General features: G+C 40.0%; 1 protein-coding gene across 4 annotated transcripts in view; it reads left to right on the plus strand.

The window, feature by feature from the left end:
- osbpl6 (oxysterol binding protein-like 6) overlaps positions 1 to 25281 on the plus strand; it is a 45328-nt gene that overhangs the window by 10245 nt on the left and 9802 nt on the right. The window contains exons 2-14 of one of the 4 annotated variants that reach the window (XM_008398767.3): positions 792 to 1037; positions 10770 to 10892; positions 11097 to 11150; positions 12064 to 12177; positions 12269 to 12439; positions 15035 to 15176; positions 15332 to 15435; positions 16904 to 16996; positions 17771 to 17939; positions 20302 to 20432; positions 22684 to 22791; positions 23199 to 23330; positions 24959 to 25046. In XM_008398767.3, the coding sequence (XP_008396989.2) occupies positions 891 to 1037; positions 10770 to 10892; positions 11097 to 11150; positions 12064 to 12177; positions 12269 to 12439; positions 15035 to 15176; positions 15332 to 15435; positions 16904 to 16996; positions 17771 to 17939; positions 20302 to 20432; positions 22684 to 22791; positions 23199 to 23330; positions 24959 to 25046 (1576 nt within the window). In that variant the 5' untranslated portion in view covers positions 792 to 890. Of the gene's footprint in view, positions 1 to 791; positions 1038 to 10769; positions 10893 to 11096; positions 11151 to 12063; positions 12178 to 12268; positions 12440 to 15031; positions 15177 to 15331; positions 15436 to 16903; positions 16997 to 17770; positions 17940 to 20301; positions 20433 to 22683; positions 22792 to 23198; positions 23331 to 24958; positions 25047 to 25281 lie in introns of all 4 variants that reach the window. The other 3 variants (XM_008398758.3, XM_008398784.3, XM_008398773.3) reach the window with 3 other exon arrangements.

Genomic DNA, 25281 nt, shown 5'->3' on the forward strand with positions numbered 1-25281 from the left:
TAAACTGCCGTGAATGTTTACGATGTTGCTTGACTCGTGTTATCTTTATGGGGGGCTTCTTACAGATCATGTAATGCAAATTTAAATTTTTATGGACAATTAAGTTTTTATCTTTTTCTTTTATGTATAACACTGTAAAATAATATTTTTTTCTCACTACCTCTTTGGTCATAACGTTGAAAACAATGGCAAAAAAAGTAAAGTTGTAAAAAACAGTTAATATAAATACTTTGCCTTTTTATATCGACAGTACAAGCAACTATTTGACTTGAAATAGGGCTTACAGTGCAGGCCAAACAGGATAAATGTTTATATATGAAAAAGTTGCAAAAAATGTTCCTTTTGGGATTATCGGTTCACTTTTGAACTGAAAAACCTTTCTTGATGAAATGAAAGAGATTATATTTTTTTATCCTTGACAGTCCAAATTGTTAATTAGCTCAACAATTAGTAATACTGACTGATAATAAAAGAGAACGATCAGTTGAGCTTTTTGATGTTCATATCTCGGCTTAACGCATGCTGAGTAATCCATAGTGGCAGTAATTTCACAGCATAGTGGATAAGCTTTACCCAGTTACTCAACACAAGTGCTAAGAAGAAGAAGAAGAAGAAGAAGCCAGGCTTCAAAGAATGCTGAGGGTCAGTCAGTTTCTCAGATTAACACGCTGAATTAAAGGAGGCTTGGAGCGGTTCAGATGTGGTAATTCTAAAACTCTTTATGAAATCACTTCTGCATTGCAGCGTGGGTTGAGCGAGTGGAATATGACTCCCCGGTCCTTGTGTTTCAGATGAGCAGCAGGCTGTGAGTGTGAGGACGTCTCAGAGGATGTGCCCGACCTGTGGGCCTCAGTGCTGAGGAAGCTCTGCAGAGCTGACCGGTGGCCAGCATGTCTCAGCACCATCAGTACCAGCGAGGCCCCCACGGCCGCACCATGAGCACCGAGGAGAGGAGCTTCACGCCAGTGAACAAGACCTCGGTGCCGGTTCAAAAGAGCGCCTCCTCCTCTTCCTCGTCCCAGCGAGACAGCCGACAGGTAACGGATCTTCTAACTTCAGAGACAATCCATCGAGCAGCAGATTCCTGAGAGTGAAGCTGGAGCAGCGATGAAATTATCAGGAGTAAATGTTGGAGTACTTTGGATGCTTACATATTCTATTTGTAAATCTAAAAAGTGCAGAGGTCATTTAAGAAGGTTTAACAGATGAGACCGAAGCTGAACTGAAGACCTGCCCACCTAAAAATGGCGATTGGAGCATCATGCATAATTTTTTCTATATCAGAAAAAGACAAGCTAAGAAGGGTTGATAGAAAGATGGATGGAGATAATTAAAGGGGAGTTCTGAAAGAAAATCTATAGAAAGTGGTGCTACAGTAGAATGGTTTATATCAAAACAAATGTAAGTGTTTGAATCCCCCACCCAAATTTAAGAGCGAAATTTAACTGAAAATAAATTAGTTTCTACACGAGTACTTGCAGACAAAGAAGGTGACTATCCTTCCCACTAAAATGCTTTGAAACATTGAAATCATAGCCAAGGTAAATAAATACATAGGTAAAAGAAGCAGCTATGCAGACATTTCTGCAGGCGTAGTCATATGTGCCAGAATTCCCTTTAATCATCAGTCAGCCATATGCTGAAATAGCAAGATGTGACAAACACAGATAGATGTTACCATAACAGCTAAGCATTATGCATTCATTCCTCGTGAAAGGTTAAACACAATTAGATAAACCTGCTGGCCAACCTTTGCAAGATATCTGCTAATTAGCAGACTAATCAGCAGAGAAAGAGCAGTTGCTACCAAATGAGCTGCGCTCTTATCTAACAGTTCACAGAACGGTGGCTCAAACTTAACCCCTGCGTTAAGTCATCCGAAGCCCCCGGTCGTCCTTCCTCTCCTCTTGGACATGCTGTGTCACTGTGGCCACATGGAAACAAGACACCCATACTGGAATCTCTGACATCACTGCTTTTCCGTTGGCACCGGCTGGTGAATATTTCATGAGAGACAGGCGAAGGCTCGGTGCCCCACTGAACATGTGGCACATTCTGCAAGGCCCGGTGTGGACGCCCAGTTTTGTCTGCGCAAGAGAAGAAGAAAGCAAGCCGATCTGAGGAATTAGGACAGTTAGCTGAAAGCCTGCGGCTTGATGAAGCAGACAGTTACCCATTCAGACGCTCCAGCTCATTATCCCTTTCTTGGCTGCAACCTTTTGATGAAAAGGTTCTCCGCATTTCCAGTTTTACATAGAGCCTGTCCAAAGTAGCCTAATTGATGAAGTCAGACACTAGACAAGCTGGAAGCTGGAACAGAAAAAAAAACAAATAAAATAAAAACATTCTCTTCTATTGAACTATTGTAATGCTTTTGTAGACGTTGGATCAGAATCTTGAATGAAATTTGATGGTTTGCAGAGCATCTATTAAGCTACATTCTCTTTTTGGATCCTGTGTGTTTGGGTTTTGCTTGACAAATCTTACCAAAAAAAAGGATTTGCTGCTCTGCAGCTTCCCTCTCTGAAAATAGTCATCTTAAAATTAAAACATTGGTCTTTTTTCTTCTTTTTTTACCTCATTACCCTATTTATATATTGTTTAAGGTCCAAAAATCCCAAGTCTTGGGGGAAGTTCAACTTCTGACTTGTATGAAGCTGTCAAATCATCCATCCATTCATTTTCTTGACACCCTTGTCCCTCAGTGGGGTTGGGAGGATTGCTGGTGCCCATCTCCAGCTAACGTTCTGGGCGAGAGGCGGGGTCACCCTGGACAGGTCGCCAGTCTGTGCTGCCAAATCAGTTGCAGATAAAATTAGGAGGAGATAAAGAGCAGAGGTTCATAATACAGACTAAACTCCTGAAATGAAGATATGATTAGTTTAACATTAGTTTATTCAGGGACTGCAATGACTGGATGTCCCAAACACTACAAAATAAAGAGACAAACGATCAGACTTGGCAATGACTTGGCACCAGTGTTTTTCAACCTTTTTGGGGCCAACCCCCCCTAGCCTTTATCCAGGTCCCTCACCGCCCCCCACCAAAGAATTTGCAGGCTACTTTGCACTGACCATTACTTTATCATTAATATTACTATCACTATTGTAGATGTTTTGATTTTTATGCTTGTTTCTGTATTTATCATCAAAAATCAATTCCCAGAGAGCAAAAAAGTCATGGGAATAGAAATTATTTTCACAGGCGTCTACAAAAAATGCAATGAACATTCAAGTTAAAATTGGTAGGCCTAACAGCAGCCAATCAAAGTGGAAAAAATATTCTTATTCTGTGTCATTTTCTAGTTGTTAAATATTACACAAAATGACCAGATAAAAGATGTTCAACATGCCAGTTTAAACTTTGAACTATTTGCAAACGACTGAGCTCTGCAACATTAAAACATGGATAGAACTGTAACTACATTAATCATAGCTCTTCTTCTCTTCAGTGTTTCTGTCAGTTTCTGGTGGTGCAGCTCTGTGCTGCCTTCAGGAGAATGGGACATTAGAGTATCAACCATAAAATTTCACCCACATGGTATTCATTGTGCAAACCAGAGCTTTCAGTAGAAAAACAAAAGTTCCAGGTCATTTTAATGCTATACAAATATGAGACAGAAACATGGATTATATCTTTATATAGACCTGTCTATTGATTTATAGATTAATAGTTTTACTGGACAGAAATTACAAAGAACAAATCTGGTTCTTAATCAAATCCTAATGAGTCAAACTGAAAGTGTCATGGCGTCATCAGCCTCATGACATTAGCACTGACATCAAAAATAATATTGAAGAACTAAATATATCAAATCTAATTAAAAACATAAATAAGTGATCAGTTATTTATTGTTATGGTCTATAAGATATATTTATTCTCAGTACTAGATATGGTCTCAACAAACCCATGGCACTTCAACAATATTATTTTACCTTTTATCTGGAAATAGTGTCTGTTTATTCTTGCCATACAGTCCTCTGTATTAATTATTGCTCGAAATGTCTTGCCATACCAGTTTATACCTCTGTATTTACTTTAGTTTCTTAGTTTATTCTTGCATTTTGTTCTTCATTCATTTCCATTTAGTTTCCTTTGATTAGAATTATCCTCTCTTGCTATGTCCACTTTAGTTTCTTTCCTGTTGCTAGATTTATTTGATCATTTATCCATTATAAGACAAATAATATAAGACGAATAATCTTCACTCATCACCTGCTGCGCATGTGTTTCACATCATGTGTTGATTTTTCACTGTTCAGCGTCGGATTCTCTGTTTTTATGCCATAATTCACATCTAGTTCGTCGCTCCGTTTTATGTCCCGCTTCTCCTGTTTCAGAGTTTTGCGCAATGTGCTCGTCTTTTTTTTAAGCCCCTAAGGTGCAGGGCGGTCGGGAAGAGTATCGATGGGGAAAAGGCAGACTGACATAAACCTTTTAAAACAACGGAAGCAATTTCTGCATTCTGATTATTGAAATTTAAAAGTGCTGTGTTGTTCTATCACCCCCGCTTCATACCAGACCACTTACAGCACCGTGTTAACTCTATAAAATGAACGCTCTCTATCGTGGTATCACCCATGGAGGGATTTCTTTATTTCTTTATTTAAATGGGTTAATTTTTCAGAGGGATACACAGTGAGGGTATCGTGATTTTAGCTACCAGTAGCAGGAGAACGGAGCTGCGCCAAGAAGCCAACAGAAGCTACAAACACTGAATAGAAGAAGAGCTGCCATCGATACAGTGGCAGCCAAGAATGGTTTAATGTTACACAATACAGTTTTACCAAGTTGCTCAAAGTCTAAACTGGCATTGTTGTGCATTTAAGGTGTAAAATTTACCTTCGACCAAATGCCCCCCAAAGGCATCCCAGCGCCCCCCTTTTGTAAAAATGTCCGCCAGCGCCCCCTGCCGTCCTCTGAACACCCCCTGGGGGGCGGTATTGCCCACGTTGAGAACCGCTAGTTTACACAATTACACAACTGGCCTGCTTTACTGCTGGCATTGTGTCGCAATAAACATTAACATTCCACAATAGAAATTCCCTTCTTAATTTATTTAGTAAAAATAACAGGATCTTCAATTAGTCTAAGGAAGGAATAAGGAAGAACCAAAGGATGGAAACAAACATACCTTAACATACAGTATGTATATTAAATTAGTTTTAGGGAAATACTCCATAGAATAACAATCGAATGTCATAAAATGATATAAATAATTTAAATCAGTAGGTCTAGATTATTTGTGTCCTAAAATCTATTGTAGGGAGGATTGGGAATGTGTTGCAGCTGGGACGCTGGGCTGTGATTGGTTGTTTCATGTATGCTGTTGTCTGTGATCTGCCACACATTACTTCCTACTGTATGAGTTATCAGAGAAGTAGAGCTTGAAGGCCATTATGTTTAAAACCAACGTAAATGTTAGTTTCTTGTGGTGGGTCATCACGCTTCCCATTTCACTGGGTGGGTATGTGAGGGGACCCTCACAGACTGCTCCCTCACACTTGATAAATCAGAGAAAAGGAGCAAGAGAAAAATAATTGAATGAGATGTTCTCATCTGAAGCAGGAGTTTCATCTGCTAGAAACCCACACATAGTCGTACCTCACTTTTAAAGCATTGACAGCATAAGTGAGACTACCCTTATTACATCTCTTGAAGTGGTGAGGTTAATTGAGCTGTCTGTGCAGAACTGAAATTGGAAAAAAACTTCTTCATGATGAGCTCATTCAGTTTTCACTTTTTTTTTCCAAGCACATTCTAAACCTTCTGCTCAAATTACCTTCAGCATCAGCTTTCTGGAAAATCAAGCTTCATTTGAGCTATGATGGCGAATGTCATGTACCCATTATGTGTGAAGCTATGGATAATCTTTTTCTGACTTTATGCATTCCATTCCAAATATCATCTGCTTTGTAATTTAATGTTGGCCTTTATTATGGCTTTAGATGCTCCACCAATGACCTCTGTTTTGTTGGGCTTCAATGATTTTTGTGGAATAACAAAAGCAATGCATTCTTGTTTGGGGAAAGCCTCAATGGGATCCTGACCTCATCTTTGAATCGATACATGTCAATATACCGGCTGCTGATGGCTGCTGTTCATGCCCTCGTGGGAGCAATTAGGTGCTCCACCTGCAGTTTCACACAAACACATGAACATGCACATAGTTCACAGACATTCCTAGGTCCAAAATTCCTGAAATGTAGCATTAAAACATCTTGCTTGGGGGCATCAGGACAATTAACAGCTTTTTTTTTATTTATTTTTTTTATCTATCTGTATGTTCGCTACACCAGTTTGGTAGAAATTGCTTTCTTTTCAAATGGAAAAAGATACTGGTAATATTTCTCAGAGCTGCGCCAGCCTACGAGTCATCAGATCTTACGTTTAGACTTGTGTAACCGAATCTGGTGTGTTTACGCTGTGTGCAGGCCTTTGCTTCTCTCAGGATGTCCACATCCTCTCTGTGTGGAAGCCAGGCCTCTTACTCTAAGCTTTACTGCTGAGCCAGCCAAATACTGCGGGAAAATACACCCTCAAAAACAACTGCTATGTGGTTAGTAGCTGCTGAGATATCATCTTCCACTGGCGATTGTGTTGGTGTGCGAGGCGTGAATAGGGTGCGAGTTTTTTTGGGTTTTTTTTATCTAGAGGTTCTGTTTTGTTGTGCAAGTGATGGAATTTGTACTTTCTGGTTGCTACTGAGGAGTTTAAAACTACTGTCCAATTTTTGGACAGGAGTGCCACGTTTGAGCATGCTTGTTATGTTGAGAAATAATTGTTTTTTTAAAAATCAATAGATTTTGTAGACTGTAGCATGGACCACAGTTTTTGAATTTGAATTTAATTTGTGCACAATAGATGCCATTTCCTGAACAAGTCCTGGACTTGTCTTGAATCACACACACCCAGATATGGAAAGGACAGACCGAATAGGCACAGTGGAGAAGATCACCAGCTAGTCCTTTGGAACGTTGTACTTCTTGAGTTGCTGCAGAAAGTACGATTTCTGCTGGACCTTCTTTCGAACACTGCCTGTGTGTGACGTGATCCACAGCAGACACGGTGTTGTTGAGGATTACGAGGCGGGTCTGAATTCAAATATGCCTAAATTAAATGTAGTCTTCTTACAACGCAAAGCCGAATTATCCAAGCTCCTTGTTCTAGAAAAAAACTATTTAAAGGTGTCAATGCCTCATGTAATTCATTAATCGCTTTGTTTCACTGTGGCAAGCAAGTCATTTATCAAAGATCCTATTTCTTAGAGCGTATGCACACGACATGTTAGGAAAAACCGACTGACAGACTGCGCTTGTGCGTCACTGATATAATGTAATGTAAAGTGGTCTCCAGAAGCAGGCTGAGGCACTGATATTTATAGGGCTGATTTAGCTTGAGGTCTCCCCAAAGAGTGTTTGTCCTTTTCTCTGCTCAGTGAAACCTTAACTGTAACAGTTTGATTCATTGCATCAAAGGTCTGCTGTGGCTGTGTGTCACCGACGGTGGTGGAACCCTGAGGGCCTGTCTCATGAAAAAGGCTCGTCTAGATTGAGTACATTGACTAAGCTGATCATCACCTTTACCCAGCGTGATTTCTGGTTCGAACGAAGCCGTTTTTCGGGATTCGAATATCTAATTTGTCAAGAAGATTTACGCAAATTTACTGACTGTGAACGAGCAAATTTGTGAGGCTAATCTCCTTAAGGGTCTTGACTTTGAAAAGCAGGAGGCCTCTTACGGAATCTGCCACAAGACATTCTCCAATAAAGGAGTAAACTTGCCAAGAGGGACCAGCTCATTCAGCTGTAAATTATTCTGCAGCGAGATCAATGAACGGAAGCAGAGTGCAGGAAATCATTTGGCTTAATTCAGTCCAGTTCTGTGGGCTGCGCTACCAAAAGCAGCAACTCTTATTATGGGCCCCATTTCCATATAAGCCAGTAGTCAGCATGTGCCTTGGTATTTACGTGGAGTCTGTGCCATGGATCTTTTTAATGGTTTGGGAAGGGTAATGTATTTAAATATTTGCAGCAAGCAATTCTTTATTTAGTGTACCATTGATTTATCAGTTCAGACTCATTTAAACGTCTGATAACAGACGGGAAGTTTGCCTGAGGCATTCCTCCATAACAAATATTCCATTATCCCCCTATACGCCGTTACGTACAGACAATAAGCTGCAGCTGTTGTGTGTTAAATGAAGAGGCATTGCAGCATAACCTTTTTTGCAGGTAACAGCTGACTTGTAGCGTTGGTGTATATTTTAAAGTCCTCCACTTCCCCATTTTCACAAGGCATTTGCCCCTGCAGTGAGTGGAGGAATATGACCTCATTACCACCCAGATCTGTTTCCGACTTGTTAGATTAAGCAAGCTGTTGTCCTCCTTTGTTAAATGTCCTGCAAACCAAGGGTAGGTGTCATCATGCACGCCCGGCGAGACATCTTGAAGGTTGTAGCGTCACATGGTGCAGCGAGAAGCCACAGGCTGTTTGTTGCTCGAGAAGTGAAGCTTGTGCATACTAAGCTGACTTTTTTGTTTCAGAAGCTGCAATGCTATTGAGTCAAGTGTCAAATTCAAAATCTAATCAAATGCATTAAGTGCATCTTATTTAAAGCTTTTATCAATTTGGCTAAAGCTGACCTAAAATTAAACAATTTCCTTTTATAATTTTCCTTCATTTACATTTTCTGGTGTGATTTTTGTTGCCTTCAGATCCTTTAAAAGGTCATTGATTACTTGGTTTTTAATACTCTACATACATATTTTTATCACAATATTCATTTTGACATTTAATGTGTTTTACATTTTTCTGTACTTTGTTAATTTGATCAGGTCTTCTGTCTCAGCCACAAGTAGTCACAAGGAACTGTTACTCTACAGCGATATCAATATGTGCAATACTGCAAATTTAAAGAAGTACTTGAGTGCAGTATCTAAGAGGCTAACACTTTTCTAGCATCATGCATTCGTGTTCTGCTTGCCAGTAGTTTATTTGGCCAGTTGCATGGAGTTTGCTTGCTACAGACATAATTGATATATATTTTAGTGACTGCAGATGCCATCGCTGACAAAAAGGTGTTAAAACATTATGATGGCTGAAAGGAGCAGACTGATTAATTCACTATTTGATTTTCAATATTAACATCAAGTCACATGCGTCTTTTTCTAATATCGTGCAACCCTAATTTCAAACAGTTGTTTCTAATTCATTTTAGAAACAGGTTGTGAATTTACTGTTGATGCTCTAATTCACACAGGATCAGAAATATGCATACAAACTCAAAAATGTGCATACATACTCTCATGTTTGGTTAAATGTGCCTTAGTAAATTGCAGAGAGCCAAACACAGACTGGATACTAAACAACTTTTACCAGAATCGGTCGGGCTCATTCACGTTTGACGATTTCTTGGCACTGACTTGGCTTCTAAGAAGAGTTCATACATTTTTAAAAGAGTTGAGGTTTGGGCCATTCCGGCAACTTAATCTTACTTTATCCATTCCAGAACCAAATGTAATGTGTTTCGGACCGTTGTACCAGCAAACCGCTACCTTTGCTGAAGCTGACCTGGGTCACATTTTCAGGAACATCTCATGAACCACCAGGTTCAATGACTAGATGGTGATACACCAAGTTATTATTGAAACAGTTTAACGTCAACATGGTCTCAGAGAGTGACAATCAAGAAAGATTTCCCTGCTCCGAAATCAACACTTTCAAGCCGTCTCCAAAATCCTTTGCGTCAACTCAAACCACCAACTAGATACACTGGGAGAGCAAAAATGTCTCTAATTTACGGTATAATATAGACTGTTTTTTTTTACACAGTGAGGTTACAACTTGAACACAGGCCTATGAACAGTCCTTCACCTAAACCATATTGAAAAGTATCATCCATGCCAGGAAACCAACCAATTTAGATTAATTATGCCAAATTTTATAAGCAGAAAGATTAAATGCCTAGACAGGAATATTCTGGGCCGGTGATGTTGGCTTACAGAAGCATATGGTTTCTCTGCAGCATACATTATATTTGCATGAATATCAAAAACATTCAAACCTGAAATGTCAAAAATGTATTTTTTAAATCCATTGAAATTTTGTTGCACCATCATTTATGTCTGGAAAAAGTACTGTTGAAATACATATTTGAAAGTTTCAAATTACATGACTGCGATAGAGATGACCAATCCTGACCAATAAAAACTATTATCTGCATTAATTTGCAGGTATGTATTGGCAGCGACCCCCATGACTGAAGGAATCATTTTCTTCCTTTAGTCCATGAAGAGCAACAGCATTTTCTTTAGTGAAACTGATGGTTCCACAGAGAGACAGAAAATAGGATCATGTTTCTTACTCTGTTACTGGTCATATTCCTGCTATCAAATCAGTGACCCTGTCCTCCCGCCTGTCTACTCCTGAGGGACAAAGGTTGGATGTCACCTGTCCCTGCATGACCTGCCCACCGTTCCTCCCCCAGAGGCATCATTTTGATTTACAGACCCTCTCAGAGCTGAAAGAGCGTAGTCAGGAGAAAGCTAATGAGCTGGAAATGCTGAGAGAGCACAGGGGGACTGTATTTTGTTATTTTAAAGCTGTACTAGTTGGCTAAAGAGAAGCACTACACGTGTTCCTGTTTTTCCTATGACAAGGCCATATTTTCTTTTTATTACAGCCTGCGCGTGTCCTGTTTGGGTATCACACCAGAGAAGTGAGTGGATTAGTTCTGACACGGCTGTGTATTTTTCTTCCTCTTCCAGGAGGCAGACAGCTGGGAAATAATCGAGGGACTGAAAATTGGTCAGAGCAACGTCCAGAGGCCCGACAAACATGAAGGTTTTATGTTGAAGAAAAGGAAATGGCCCCTGAAAGGATGGCACAAGGTACGATCCACGGGCCAGGCCAGACACAAAAGCTTTCTCTTCTACAGAAAATGCACTCTCAGACTCATCCATTACCAAACTGTGTGCTGAATATTAAAAGGCCGCTTCTTTGAAGTCGCTCTCTTTATCATTTTTATGTCTTTGTTGTTATTTAACAACAAATTGGTACTATTGTTTTGTTCGTTTTTTTCTTTTATTCTGCAGCGTTTCTTTGTTCTGGACAATGGCATTCTGAAGTACTCCAAGACCCCTATTGATGTAAGTAATCCTGACCGTCATCCCTGCAGGCAGAAACAGAGCTGCCCGGCCCTGACCTCTGCTAGGATAGACAGTGAGTCAGCTGAGACATCTGCAGCGTGTTGCGTCTGCATGAAAAGCAAAACTGTCCGACAGAGTGGAGACGCAATGCGCGATAGTGACAAAAACATTTTAGTCTCTCTCATTTTGGAGGAGCAACACTGCGATCAACATTTGTTATGAACCTATTAGGAAAACGCTTGCAGAAACCACAGAAATTTGACATACTAAGAAGATAAACTGTGTTGTCCAAACTGTTGCTCCTAGAAATCGCTAGGTTTATTGTCACCATTTGAAGCCTTTTAAGTCTTTGCGGTAAACAAATTAAACAAGAGCTGTTTAAGCAGCGACATAAAACTAATAGGTAACACTTTATTTGAAGGGGTTTGCATAAGACTGACATGACACTGTCATAAACATCTCATAACATCTGTCATGAACATAAAGAAGTCTTTATGAATGTTTATGACAGTTGTCATGAAGTGTCATTCGGTAAATAATGACACTTTTAATGCAAAGTTGCTCTAAAAGTTGCATTGAAAGTCAATTAAAAATGTCAACTTTGCATTAAGTTATCATAATTCACAAACAATTGAGTGAACAGTGTGAACAATTGAACACGCTGTATTGAACAATTCTGTTGCCCTTAAATCAAAAATACTCTAATATTGGTCATAAATCTCATATTGACTCCGGGCTTTTAATTAAGTCAGATCTATGCATTAAATTCTTGTTTGAAATCGTCTCTCATATGATAATTTAAATAAAAAGAACTGTTCAGATAAATCTTTGAGTCCCAAATCTGTATCAGAAATACTGATAATGTGTGTAAATTATGAGGAGGCCTGGATGTTTTTGCCAAATGTCCACACAGATTCAAAGGGGAAAGCTTCATGGCAGCATCGACGTCGGCCTCTCTGTCATGTCCATCAAAAAGAGGGCGCGTCGCATCGACCTGGACACCGAGGAGCATATTTATCATCTGAAGGTAACGCTTCAGATGACTCACTGTATCAAGGTGAAAAACAGCAGCTGGGTAAGTGACAGAGGTCAAATTTGGTCGTCTGCTTCCTGTCCAGGTCAAGTCTCAAGACATCTTTGACGCCTGGGTGTCGAAGCTGCGCCACCACCGACTCTATCGACAGAATGAGATAGTGCGCTCTCCCCGGGAGCCCACGATGCGAACGTTTCCTCCTCCGGCTGCCATGGAGACGCCCCAACCCTCCCCAATTGTAGTAAATGAAACAAAGGTGAGCTTCTTTTCATTTTATTCCTCTGTTAAAACTAAGATATGGGATAAAAACGTTTACATGTTAACATTTACCTTTATTTCTTTTTGTATGCATGTAAACACATGATGAAACTGAAAAGAGGAAGTTCTGTTCAGGGGCTAAATTTACTCCTTGGTTTAATTACTGCGATTATTCTGGTATTTTCTTCACAATTCCTAAACTAACGAAATAATTACTTGCATCAGTCCAGTTCTGGATAAACACTGGAAAGCATTTTTATTTACAGATTATGTTCGTCATCAATGTCAATAAGTTGCATCCTTCTTTTCTCAAAGGCGATTTTTTTTTGTTTTTGCTGGTTTCATATTTAAAACCTGACCTCTGGAGAAAATTCTGCCATAAATTCACTGCAAAGTTGTTGTTTTTTTTACTACTACTATCAGAATTTCAACATGGAAATGCATAGAAACCCTGTGGATTATAGACATATATCTGCCTAACGTAATAAAGCAAGACGTGAAACTGTATCCAGACCATTAAGATAACAAAAAGGGTTGCCCATTCTCTGTAAGAACGCTTGAAGTGTGAGTAAATGTGAGCACAGGGCCAGAGAAGCTCCTCCTGGGAGTGCTGCTGAGTCACATGGAGGCCATTAGAGGTGATCAGTAGGATTTGGATCCTCATCGAGCAGCCGGCTGCAGCACGATGAGCTCTCCCTGAAGATTGGCTCAAACGGAAGGCTTCGGTCCTGGAGTCAGAATTATCTGCTGCATCAAACACTTAGAAGATGCTGGAAGCCTGGAACAAAGACGGCTTCAGAGTGGCAGCATTTATTCAAGCTCAGTATAATGGCTCATTTCTACAGCAGGTTTTATAGAAGTGCTGGTTGAGGACAAAGTGTAGGGTCAGTGTTCAGTTTCCCGATGGATTCTGTGTAAAATTGATCCAACTTTGATGAGCGGTCATACATTTTTATGTTCTCGTCATCAGCATTAATGCTCCATTGTGGGGTTTTCATGATCATCAGTAGGACATGTGGGTTGGGGGTTTTTTTGCGACGCCCTTTCTATGCACATATACATATTATACATCATTGGAAAGTTGGGATTCCTGAGATTAAAATGACGGATGCCAATTAAAGGTACAATCATAGCTGTAGAGGCAGTAAGTGGTTTTGTCAAACCACTCGGAAATTCAAAATAAAGTCCAGTTCACTATTTAAAGTCTGATATAATTGACAGCACATAGCCCTTTTGGACAAAAATAGAGATTTCACATCCAGAAGAGTGAAATTAATGTACTCCAATAAAAATAGTTAACTTACAACGAGTCTTACGTCCACAAGCCAACATAATCTGCTGCTAAAATCCTTCAAAATTTCTTTTGGATGTGTCTGTTTCCCACAAAGTTGTCATTTTTTTCATTCATTTTTTTTTTACATACAAGCTCAGATACACCCGCAGTAATATTTAGGTAAATGCTCCCTTGCAAGTTGCCTGTAGACCACACTGTTACCATCAACAAGCTTCTTGCATGATTCTTGCAAGATATTTGATGACACCAAAATGAGTGGAGTCCATGTTAAAAACATAATTCTTGCATTTTAAACGAGATTCAGTTCAGAGCTGTGGGAAGACCACTACAGAAGCTCAGTGTTAACCTGGTTGGTGCTTTCCAAAACCTGTTTCAATGAGTATGGCATCATTTTCTGTCTCAAGTTTCAACTATCAGCCAAACAGGCCCTCAGCATGATGCTGTCACCACCATGTGTTACATTTGGAACTGCGGCTATAAGTTTAAGAGCTTCTCCTGAGCTCTTCCAATTACTGGTGCCAAATAGCTCAAACGTTATCTTGTCTGACCATAAGAAACTCTCTACTGAGAGCATTTAGCTCATCTTCTAGTTTATATTTGGCTTCCTGGGTTGTTCTCGGTTTGTAGAAGTAACAAAAAAAGAGAAAAAAGAAGAAAGAAAATGGATTTAATTTCCCATTATTTAAATATTGCTTCCTAGGTTACTTTCTAGATTCTTTCCTTTTTTACTGCATATGTTTTCCTCTTTTTTCGCCTTACTTTTTTGTCATGTTAGCATTTAAGTTGGGACACAAGTGCAGGCAAAACCAGAGGCGGCCGGTAAAGTGCAGAGTATTTCCTGTAACAGATTAATGATGGAGTGATTCATAGTACATATTTTTGAATCTGATTTATGTAATTTCAACCCAGTAGCAAATTGATTTTAATTTGTGCATTCAATTCCTGGTTTCCAACAAACTTTTTTCACATGCTTCATTACTGGGCCAAATGCATTAAAAGGTCATCAATTACACAGAGAAACTGAGCTTTTCTTCTTAGTCCAAAAAAACCAACAAACATCTAATTTTAATCGCCATCTTGCTGCATTTTTTTAATAAGACTGCTTTAGTTGATCTAATATTAAACTTGTTTCTTACAAAATAATCTCTAAGTGAACCCCTTCTGCTTTAATCCAGAATATTTCCTGGGTATCATAGCTAGCCAGCGGTGCTCTCCTAACTTGTGTGCAATAGAATCTGACGCGGTGCCTCGGACAGATCAGCCTGTCTGACCCTGTCTGTCATCACCTCACCTCAGCAGGCCAAGTCCAGCAGCTTGCCGTGGCAGCCGGCGGCGCCCAGCAGCAGCAGCAACAGCAGCCTGCAGGCCTCCTACAGCAACGGTCAGAGCAGGGTGGTCGCTTGGCTTCAAGAGTCAGAGGAGATGGACAAGTGTGCAGAGGGTGAGCAAGACGAAAGGTGGCATTTGGGATTTTACAAAAGAGTAGATTAAATCAATCACCGTTGAGGGATTTCGATAAATCCCTCAACGGTGGATGTGACTGTGCCATGACACGTAATGAGATTGTGAGCCGGTGGGTGTGAATTTCATTTCCAGAGCTCGCACGCTGCCAGTCTAACTTGACCGAGTTAAGCCGATTGTTGCAGAGCCTGGAGATCCTGCAGAGGACCCAGTCAGCGCCCAACTTCACAGATATGCAGGTAAAACGCACACCTGAGAGCAAATACAGAAACACACATACAGCGGTGTAGAGGATGAAATTCTAGTCAGTACTTCATTTAAAAAAAATTTTTTTCAACTGGAAGGTTTGCTGCTGGTGACAAGTTTGCATACATTATTCATTGGCATGAAGATCATGTTCATTTTGAACTTTTAAAGACAGACTTAATCTGTTTATCTGTGAAGATGCAACAGCTGTACAGTAGGTAGTGTCCGCTAGTTTTAAAAACAGAATTAGGTGGACAAGCTTAACCACAGAGTCGAAATCATACATACTGGTTCTAAAAAAAATTGAAATAATACAATTTTTAGATGTGTTTTTTTTTTCGTCTTATTTTGATTTTCATTAATTTATGTATTTTTGTTATTTTTTTCTTGAAGCATCTTGTGATTTTTACCTGTTAATGGTGATATATTAAATAAACTTTAAATAATTCTGGCTGCATATAATCAGTCTTCATGTCCAAATAGATAAATCTTGTTTAAATTGCTGGAATGTAGGTGTTTGTGCCAGGAAACCTTACCATAAGCCTGCTTTATCAGTTGCCAAACCAGTTTTGATGGCTGCTGATGATCATTGTCCTGTTGAAACTCCCAATTGTGTCCCAAGTGTCAGCTTTTGAATAATATTTGCACCTTTAAAATCTCTACGTTGAAAAATATATATATTCGTGCCCTTGATGAGCGTACGTCTCACCAGCAGCGTATGTGTGTATATATGATATACAGACAGAGAGGAATCTTCAGATAAAAATGGAGGCGATTAGGTCTTTTGTTAGCTGAAGTGAGAAATGTGTCCCATTAGTTGCCGACATTTCATTCATCCCTCACCATTTGCATGGCATGTGTGTTGCTCCACAGCTGCACTGTGGCTGCTGACCTTTGCGCTGCAGCGCTGCATACACAGAATAACAATGCCTGTGGCAATGACCATCAGTAGACGGTTAACTGTTTAAGAAATTTACGTGTGACGCTTGGCTGGTTGTGAACTGAATTATTTTATGAAGTAAATGAAACCAGCAAAAGTAAAAGATTATAACAATTGAATTGCTTTCATTGCTGATTGTTGCTGAAAAGAGTCTGAGTGAGATTTAAAATATGCAGCCACTGTGTATATGCTTTAATCGGTTTAATTTAATCCAAACTAAAAAGTGTATTAAGATTTCGCAACACACATGCTACACCATCACCTGAACCATCCGGCACCTATAACCTATCATTATCTATTGATTTGTTGTGTATTATAAGTATTTGGCTCAAATTCACAAATGAAACAACACGCCATCGTTTTGTTTGCAGCCTAATTTTCTTTAAAAAAGAAAAAAAAAAAAGCTGTTCTTTTATGCCATTTCACTGCAGTCTATGTGCGGCTAACTCTTGCTTCTTTTGTGTGACGTGTTTGTCCTGTTAACCTCCCTTTGCACTGCTCGATCCACATGTGCCTCAAAGGCCAATTGTGTAGAACTGTCAAAGAAAGAAAAGCGCTTGAACAGAAGATGGAGAACAAAAAGTGTCGGCAAAGATGCGAAATTCCAACTGCAGGTAACACACATGCACACTAGCAAACAAAATAAGTGGGTTAGGCTTAATGCTTTTTGCATATCTTTATCAGGGATGCCCAAAACCTGAGAGGGTGTTGTAAAGAAGTCTAAGGCATTTTCTAAAATAGGAGCAGCACATGCATGCTACAACAATCATGTCTCATAAAGTGGCAGTGTCGGATTCAGTGTGAGGCTTTAATCCAGCTAACACCTAAATATTGTTCTTTTATTTTTCTCCTTTTAACTAGGAAATAATTATCTCACCATAATAAAAATAGCTCGTCTGCACTGCAGCTCACAGAAACCTGTATGTCATGGCTTGAACACTTTTCGCTGATACACTTTTTTTCTTTTTGCTTAATGTATAAATCTATATGCTGTTTGCTGACACAACTAATGGGGTTTCAACATTTTGCATAAAATTCTAACGTCAACGCTAAAATTAAGGTTAAATCCTGTAAATAATCCTTTTTGCATGTTTCCAGAAAACAACTAAAGGATGGCGAAACATTTCCGTTATTTTGACCTTTCACTTTGATTCTTATAATTAGAAAAGACGCACTAAACTTTTTTTTTCAAAGAAATATTCCTTTGATTTAACTTCCACTGAAAAAACATAAAAAGAAACTATTTTTGTCAGATTAATTGAACAGATTGAGTTTAATAGATGAACATTTGGTTTCTGGCTTGGCGGCTGGTTCTGATTGTAAGACACAGAAAAGCGCAGCACTGTGGTGTTTCTGACAGTAGTTCTCTGCGGTTGTGATCTCTCCAGGTTCCTCTGTCAACCAGCATGTCGACTGTCCGCCTCCACTCCTCCAATCCAAACCTGTGTGCTGAACTCGGGGACTACCAGCCCCCAGTTTCTCGCCTGTCAGACAGTGTGGAGTATGCCAGCGACTACATTAAACTTCAGGAGGAATTCTGCACCATTGCCCAGAAAGGTAAGCAGGCGGCTGCTGCTTACCTTTCTGGGCAATAATTTGTTTTATTGATATTCCTATGGGGGCTGCACAGTGGCGCAGTTGGTAGAGCTGTTGCCTTGCAGCACAAAGGTTCTGGGTTCAATTCCCAGCCCCGGTCCTTCTGCATGGAGTTTGCATGTTCTCCCTGTGCATGCATGGGTTTTCTCTGGGTACTCCGGTTTCCTCCCACAGTCCAAAAACATGACTGTTAGGTTAATTGGCCTCTCCAAATTGCCCCTAGGTGTGAGTGTGTGTGTGCATGGTTGTTTGTCCTGTGTGTCTCTGTGTTGCTCTGCGACAGACTGGCGACTTGTCCAGGGTGTACCCCGCCCCTTGCCCGGAACATTAGCTGGAGATGGGCACCAGCAACCCTCCCGACCCCACTGAGGGACAAGGGTGAAAGAAAATGGATGGATTGTATTCCTATGTAAACAATGCAAAGAAACATTTAAATCTCTTGGACTTTTTCCACACTTTTTCTCACAATAAAACCACAAACTGCAGTTTATTTTTGTTGCGATTTGATGTGATACGTCAAAGCAAAGTTCAGCAGGTCTGTAAGCTGGAAGAAAATGGAAATTTCACCCCAATTTCTTATGAATACTTTCTGACCAGATTCTCATTTGGATATAGGTCTCGTCTTTTCCTGGCTCATTCCAACACTTGACCTGATTTAAAACATGAGCCGTTCCTGGATAAAAGCTATCTTTTTGCTGATTTTGTTCTCTCTTCAATCTCAAGACTGCACAACTTGTGCTTCTTCTTTAAAAATATGTAACTTAAATTATCTGGGTTCAACCTGTTTGTTTAGGAAAACATAATATAAGCTTGTTAAAAAAATAATAACATGTTGTCTAAATGTAAGCCCCTTTATTTCATTGCTCTTTTTTTTTTTGCTATAATTGCATGGCAGTATTCTTGCTATAATTGCATGGCAGTATTCTACTGCTTAAATATTTATCATCTCGAAGTAGTGATCATGTTGACTAATGCACCTCAGAGTGATATGAATCACCTGAGCGCTTGTTTGTTTCCATTGTTTTTTGATGAATTATTGTCACTCCGGCTGATTAAGTGTGTAACTGAATACAACACTACCTGTTATAATAAAACACTTCCTGCAAGTGGTTTTCAGGAGTCTGGAAAGCACTTCAAATTGCAAATGACATAATAAAGGTCAAAGCACAGATGCAGCTCAGCATAAATTGTGATCATTCCACATTAAATATTGATGAAATTCAATAAAAGCAGCAATGATATTGGTGTTGTAGTTTGTTGAGGGAACAAAGATTTAGGAATTTTGCTCTCAGGTTCAAATTTAAAAAAAGATCCCTGCAGGTTAGAAAAGTGCACAAAGCTGAGTGTGTGTGTTTTAATTCTGAATCTCAGTGTAAAGGCAGATTGGTCTCCTGTGTTTAGGAAAAAGTTCATTAAAAAAAAAAAGAGAGAGAAATGAAGATACATTCTTAACATCAGTCTACTTTTTAATCTCAAAGTTACATTCTAAGGGGAAAATGTATCATTTTTTAAATCTTTTCAGTTTCAGAAACAGGCACATTTTTTGTCATAGCTCAATCTGTTGAACATTTCCATAATCATAAGTTTTTTCTTTCAAAACAACTATATTGAATTTATGCAATTTATACGGTTTCTCACCAGGCTGAGAACCAGTTTCTTCCCTCCAGGCGTCAGGCTCCTGAACTCAAGCTGCACCTAACACAGCTTCATCTTATAAATTATTTACACACACACACACACACACATATATATATATATATATATATATATATATATACTTTATTATTTATTTATTCATTTTCTGTGTAGTAAATTAGTTAATTTGGGACCTGAGTTAGAATTTTGTACCACAAACAAGCAAGGTGGTATGACAATAAAAAATCCTTGAATCCCTGAATCCTCAATTGAAAAGAACATCTACAAGGACTGAGACAGACCTCAGCAGAAGAATCAATTCTATCTAATGTGGCAACCAAATTAGTTTTTTGTAAAACCGCCAATATAACTTCACCTTTTTAATCTGCATGACTGCATTTTGTCTCCAGAATGAAGGTTTTTGTCCCGACATGCATATTGGTCCTGTTTTACTGGGGACAGTGTCGCTGTCTGTGAGTTTCATTACTGCAAGGTGAAATAAAATGGTGAAATGAATGTAATTTGAATGAGCTTTGATGTGAATCTGTACATTTGCAGACTTGCACACATTGAGTTTTAACCTTTGTGAAACTTTTCCATCTTTTAATATGTCAAATAACTCAAGGGACGATGTGCTTTCTTACTCTGATTGTGAACAGTTTTCTGCTTCTTTCTTGCTTCCCCACAGTCCACTCTCTCCTGAAGTCGGCCTTCAATACTGTGGCCATAGAGAAAGAGAAGATCAAGCAGGTTCTCTCTGAGCAGGAGCAGTCCGACCAGTCATCCCAGATCATCTCTATCAGGAAGTCTCTGTCGCTGGTATATTTCTTTTTTTTTTTCTTCTTCTTCTCCTCACCTGTAATCTGAACTCTTTGCAGGCAAATGTGGCAACTTTTGTGCCGTAAAGCAGTGGTCCCCAACCCCCGGTCCGTGGACCGGTACTGGTCCGTGGATCAATTGGTACCAGGCCGCGCAAGAAATAATTAAATATTTCCGTTATGTGTTATTTGAATCCGGAGGATCTTTTAATTTGAAAATCCTTTAACCGGATTCTCTCGGTTACTTGCGCGCCAACACTGAGGCCACAAGCAGCAAAATGAGTTAGAAACAGATCAGATGTCTTTGGAAAGCTTCTTTGCAAAGAGGAAAAGGCCCAGAGAAGAGACAGGAGAATGGATTTATCCTGGACCAATAGGTGAGCCCGCTCTGTACTACATGCGGCGACCGGCTGCTAATGAGACAATGAAGCTTCAAGCTGCTTCGCCACATAGAGACCAACACACAACACAAACCGATTCCAGTCAAGAAAATTGCAATTCCAGAAGAAAATCCAGAAAACTCCCAAGATAGCATATCTTGGGAGTTTAGAATAACCAAACACGGATGACAATGTAGAAGCAATATCAGGATGCGGAGTCATTTTAAGGCGGTGGATAAAAGACGACGGTAGAAGCCGCTCTATTTGCTGCACTATGATTTGGAGGTGACTGTTTTTTCATAGTTAACATTTTTAACTGAATAAACATATATAACAATGACCTTTACATATAATAATAAACATTTCCACATATCATCTCCGATATCCTCTGGACTCTCAGTTGTGCGATATGTCAGCTGTTTTTGATTCCCTTCTGTTCTTACGTCACCGCGCTTTCTGATTGGCTACTTGTCACATTCAACAGGTTGTATTCTCGTTCCCAGACAGGAAAAACCCCACAGACTGCGATAAAAAGGCCAAGACAACGCAAATTGGGTATATTCAGGATTTAGCGGGAACACCCCCCCCCCCCCAACCCCTCCCACCCCCCATCCTGGGCCGCAGCAAAATTTTCCAAGTCTTGACCGGTCCGCGGTAATAAAAGGGTTGGAGACCACTGCTGTAAAGGATCATAATTTGAAGGGGGTAAAAAAAAAAAAGAGAAATGACAAAAACATTTTGTTTTCTTGTTACCTCAATTTACGTTTGAAGAAATCCCACATCCCACTGTGTGTTCTTAAGAGCCTCAGACAGCACAATTATGAAAAGATGACTTGTGCAGATGAAAGCAGAGTCAAGCGAGTCATGAAAGCCCAATCATCTTTTCCCAGTTTAATTGGTGATGGAGGGAGATGTGCAGCGCAGTTTATTAACCAAACTCCTGAGGGCTGTCTCTTTACTCCAGCGATTTAATTGGACTGTTCCTCCTTCTAACTGTTGGCATAATTTTAGTGAAATGTTTCACTCGCTGCTTTATCTCTGTTATTTCCTTAATTGGATGTTAGTGTGTGACATGGCTCTCTCAGGCTGCAGGTCGGATTTCCCAGCGAAGCTCTGTGGGAGGTTGATAATCTGTGGTTAGTAGTTGCCATAGATACAGCAGTTTTAGTACCTGGAGCTTTAATGGGGGGATCTATATTTAGTTCACCACACGTTTCTTCTTTTACTTATTTTAATAACCACTTAACACATTTGGCTCGTTTGCTACATCTCACAATAGTTTGCTTCTTGATGCTTATTTGCTTCTTGAACCATCCTCTAACCAGGAAAGAGACCTAATCCGCATTAATGCAAAATTTTTATGTTTTTTAATCCGCTCTTGTTGTACGGAAAAGCAAAAAATGAGCATGAAAAACGTCTACATTTCCAGATGCTATTCCTTATGTCATCATCTAAAAGGTACAATTCAAAATTTTAGAAACAAGTGTCTTTTTACATTGATTTCTACATAAATATGATATCTTTCAGTTTTAATATTCAAATGTTCAGTTTTCCTCAGCTGATGGCTGTTAAACAGATAAATCCCTAAATTATCATTTTACTGCTTTTGTTGCCTCGACATCAAGGGTCTCAAACCTAAATCAACACTGGCTGACATCCTAACTGGCCAAATTGACTGTAAGCTACATAGTTTAGTTATTCATTAAGTCCTGTTTACACAAGGACAAACCTAAAAGCTGCAGGACACTGACCCTCGAGGGTTACAGTTTGGCATCTCGGCTCTAGACTCTTTGTCTGATTTGGATATCTGGCTGATCGATTAATTGGTGCGTCTTTACTTAAAACGTTTGCGTCACGCTTCTTATCTTTCAGGCTCTAGCCCAGAACGCGGAGCTCCGAAGCCGCCTCAACCGCATCCACTCTGAATCTATCCTGACAGAACAAGTTGTCAGCGTGAACATCATCGCCACGCCTGATGAGGTAGGTCGCTGCTGTCGGTCTCTCTCTCTCTCTCCCTCAGTTTCCCGTGTCGATATCAATAAGATCACATCTGCCAGGGGACGTCCAGGTTCTTGCTTATTGCGTTTGTCTGTGGCGTTATTGATTCCTGTCCCAAAGATTTATGCTTTTTTTTTCGACGCACCCTGGCGAGTAAGCTTAAATGAACACTATTTGATGCAGAACCCTGACACCAAGGTTAATAGAAAAGATGACTAATTCAAAAGGGACGGGGAGCCCGCCCCGTGGCGACAAAACACATGTTGTGATATGGACTCGCCGTTGCTCCCTTGGGTGCTGCTTCTGTTTCTGTTTGCTCAGGTCGGCTCGGCTGTCGTCGCGTTGAGAAAGGGTGAACAAACGGCGCTTTTGCTTGTGTTTGCCTGCAGGCCGTGGAGCAGATGGGGATCCCTCTGACTCAGCAGGCCTCTAATGAAAGCCGACTCTCCATGTCGGAGTCTGTCTCCGAGTTCTTTGATGCGCAGGAAGTGCTTCTGTCAGCCAGCTCGTCGGAGAACGAGGTACAAACAGACAGGGGGAGTGAAGATGTTTAGAGGCTGGCAGGTGTGTGTTGTGATTGGGGTAAATTAAGAGATGGGTTAAATTGGCTCTTATGCTGGAAAACCAAAGAGCTGTAATCAGACGGTGGTTAACGAGAGCAGCTTGAAAATTAGAGGTGGAGCAGAAGGTTTGAAGCTCAGACACTTTAAAACAGCTTTTTCTTCTCTGCCCCCTTTTAACTAACTTCTTTGTGTTTTATTTGAATTTTACGTAAATGACCAACACAATAGCGATGATAATGCTTATTTATGAAGTGGAAGCAAAATTTGGCTTTGAGTCTTTGTAGAACCACCATTAGCTGTAACGACTCGCCATTTGCTTTAATTTACCCTTAAGTACCCTTAAGGTTTCCAGTTGTTGAATACATGTTAATCAAAGAAAAGAAGGGCTTTGTTTAAGGTTGGGAAGATGTACAAAAGTCACAACTTCAGTGTAAAAGTAGTGAACTATGTTTACATATTGCTGTAATCTAAACCAGAGGTACAGTGGACCCCCAGTATGAATGGCTGACATTTCTAAATACTTGAGATCTCCTCTAAAATTGTTTATTGCTGCCTATTTTAGCAGTTCAGAATAACAAATATACCTTAATATGCTTTAATGCGCTCAGTGGAATCTGCACAATCAGTCACTCTTGGAGGCATAACCAATCAGCAGCAAGGATAATAAATAGTGTTCCTGGATTGGTTGCTTTCAGTACCATGTCAAGTTGCATTGCTCCTTGATATTTCAGCTTCTGAAGTTGTATTTTCTTACTTCTTCATGTTTTAAATATGCAGATACAAGAATATCTGTGTGTAGCCGAGTTTTCCATAAATAATTTGGAGTTGCATTCCACAGAAAATTCTGCAAACACCAACCTGCTAATAGGCAGAAGAGGACAAATCTAAGCACGGCTAAATGCCTGATAGTTACTGTAAAAATGCATTAGAATAAGTGGCTTTTTATGCCATAATCATATTTATTAATTTTTTTACTGCCGTGTATACCACTGAAACAATGACTTTCTACAAATCTGATTGTGCTTCCAAAGGTTTTGGCTTATAGTGTAGTTTTTAAGGCATCAGATTATCCCACCTGAGCTGTGGCTCTCTGCAGCTTCTCCAGAGTTACCATGAAGCTCTTGGTGGCTTTTCATGTTAATGATAAAATAAACCATGACCCTAAGACTGTGCAGGGTTTAATATAGGGACAATAAATAAGTCCTTCTGCATGCTACATTTATCATTTATCTTCCGCTCGACTCTTTGTTTTTCCTCTGTTACATATAATTCAAATTAAATATATTGAAGTTTATATCAAGGTCACAAAATATGAAAAAGAAACTGGGGGTGTAAATACTTTTGCGGGTGAAGTAGCTGCAATGCCCTCCTTTCTGATGCCTTCGCTGACCTCTTTGTGTTCCCATATAGTATGAAAATGCTGCAGTCTCTCCCACTACTATTACTGCAGTAACACAGATAGTTGCTGCTGCAGTTTTTTAGCCAAAGGCAAACTACGTTTTGTGTGTAAGGCTAATCTGCACCGTGCTCTGATCAGTCAGTAACGCGCCGCCTTTTTCCTCGCTCTCCACCTGTCTCTCTCGCAGGGCTCAGACGATGAGTCATACGTCAGCGACGTCAGCGATAACATTTCTGAGGATAACGCCAGCGTGACCGACAACGTCTCCCGACAAAGTAGGTCCAGTTTCTGCGCCACCACGAGCATCCGCAGTCTCGAAAGAGTGACCCAAAAAAAACAAAAAGAAAGAAAATGAGTCAAGCAGGGAATTCCTACATGTCCCATAAGCTGTGCTGCTCCCACAATGCCACGCACAAACTGACAGACGCACGCTTTCACTGGCGAAACCATTTATCAGTGTTGCAGAGGCAGTTGACTTTGCAGTGCTGCTCTGTGCCAAGGGCTTTTCTC

The sequence above is a fragment of the Poecilia reticulata genome, chromosome 2 (genome assembly GCF_904066995.2).
Source record: "Poecilia reticulata chromosome 2, P_reticulata-male-v2, whole genome shotgun sequence".
NCBI classification, from domain to species: Eukaryota; Metazoa; Chordata; class Actinopteri; order Cyprinodontiformes; family Poeciliidae; genus Poecilia; species Poecilia reticulata.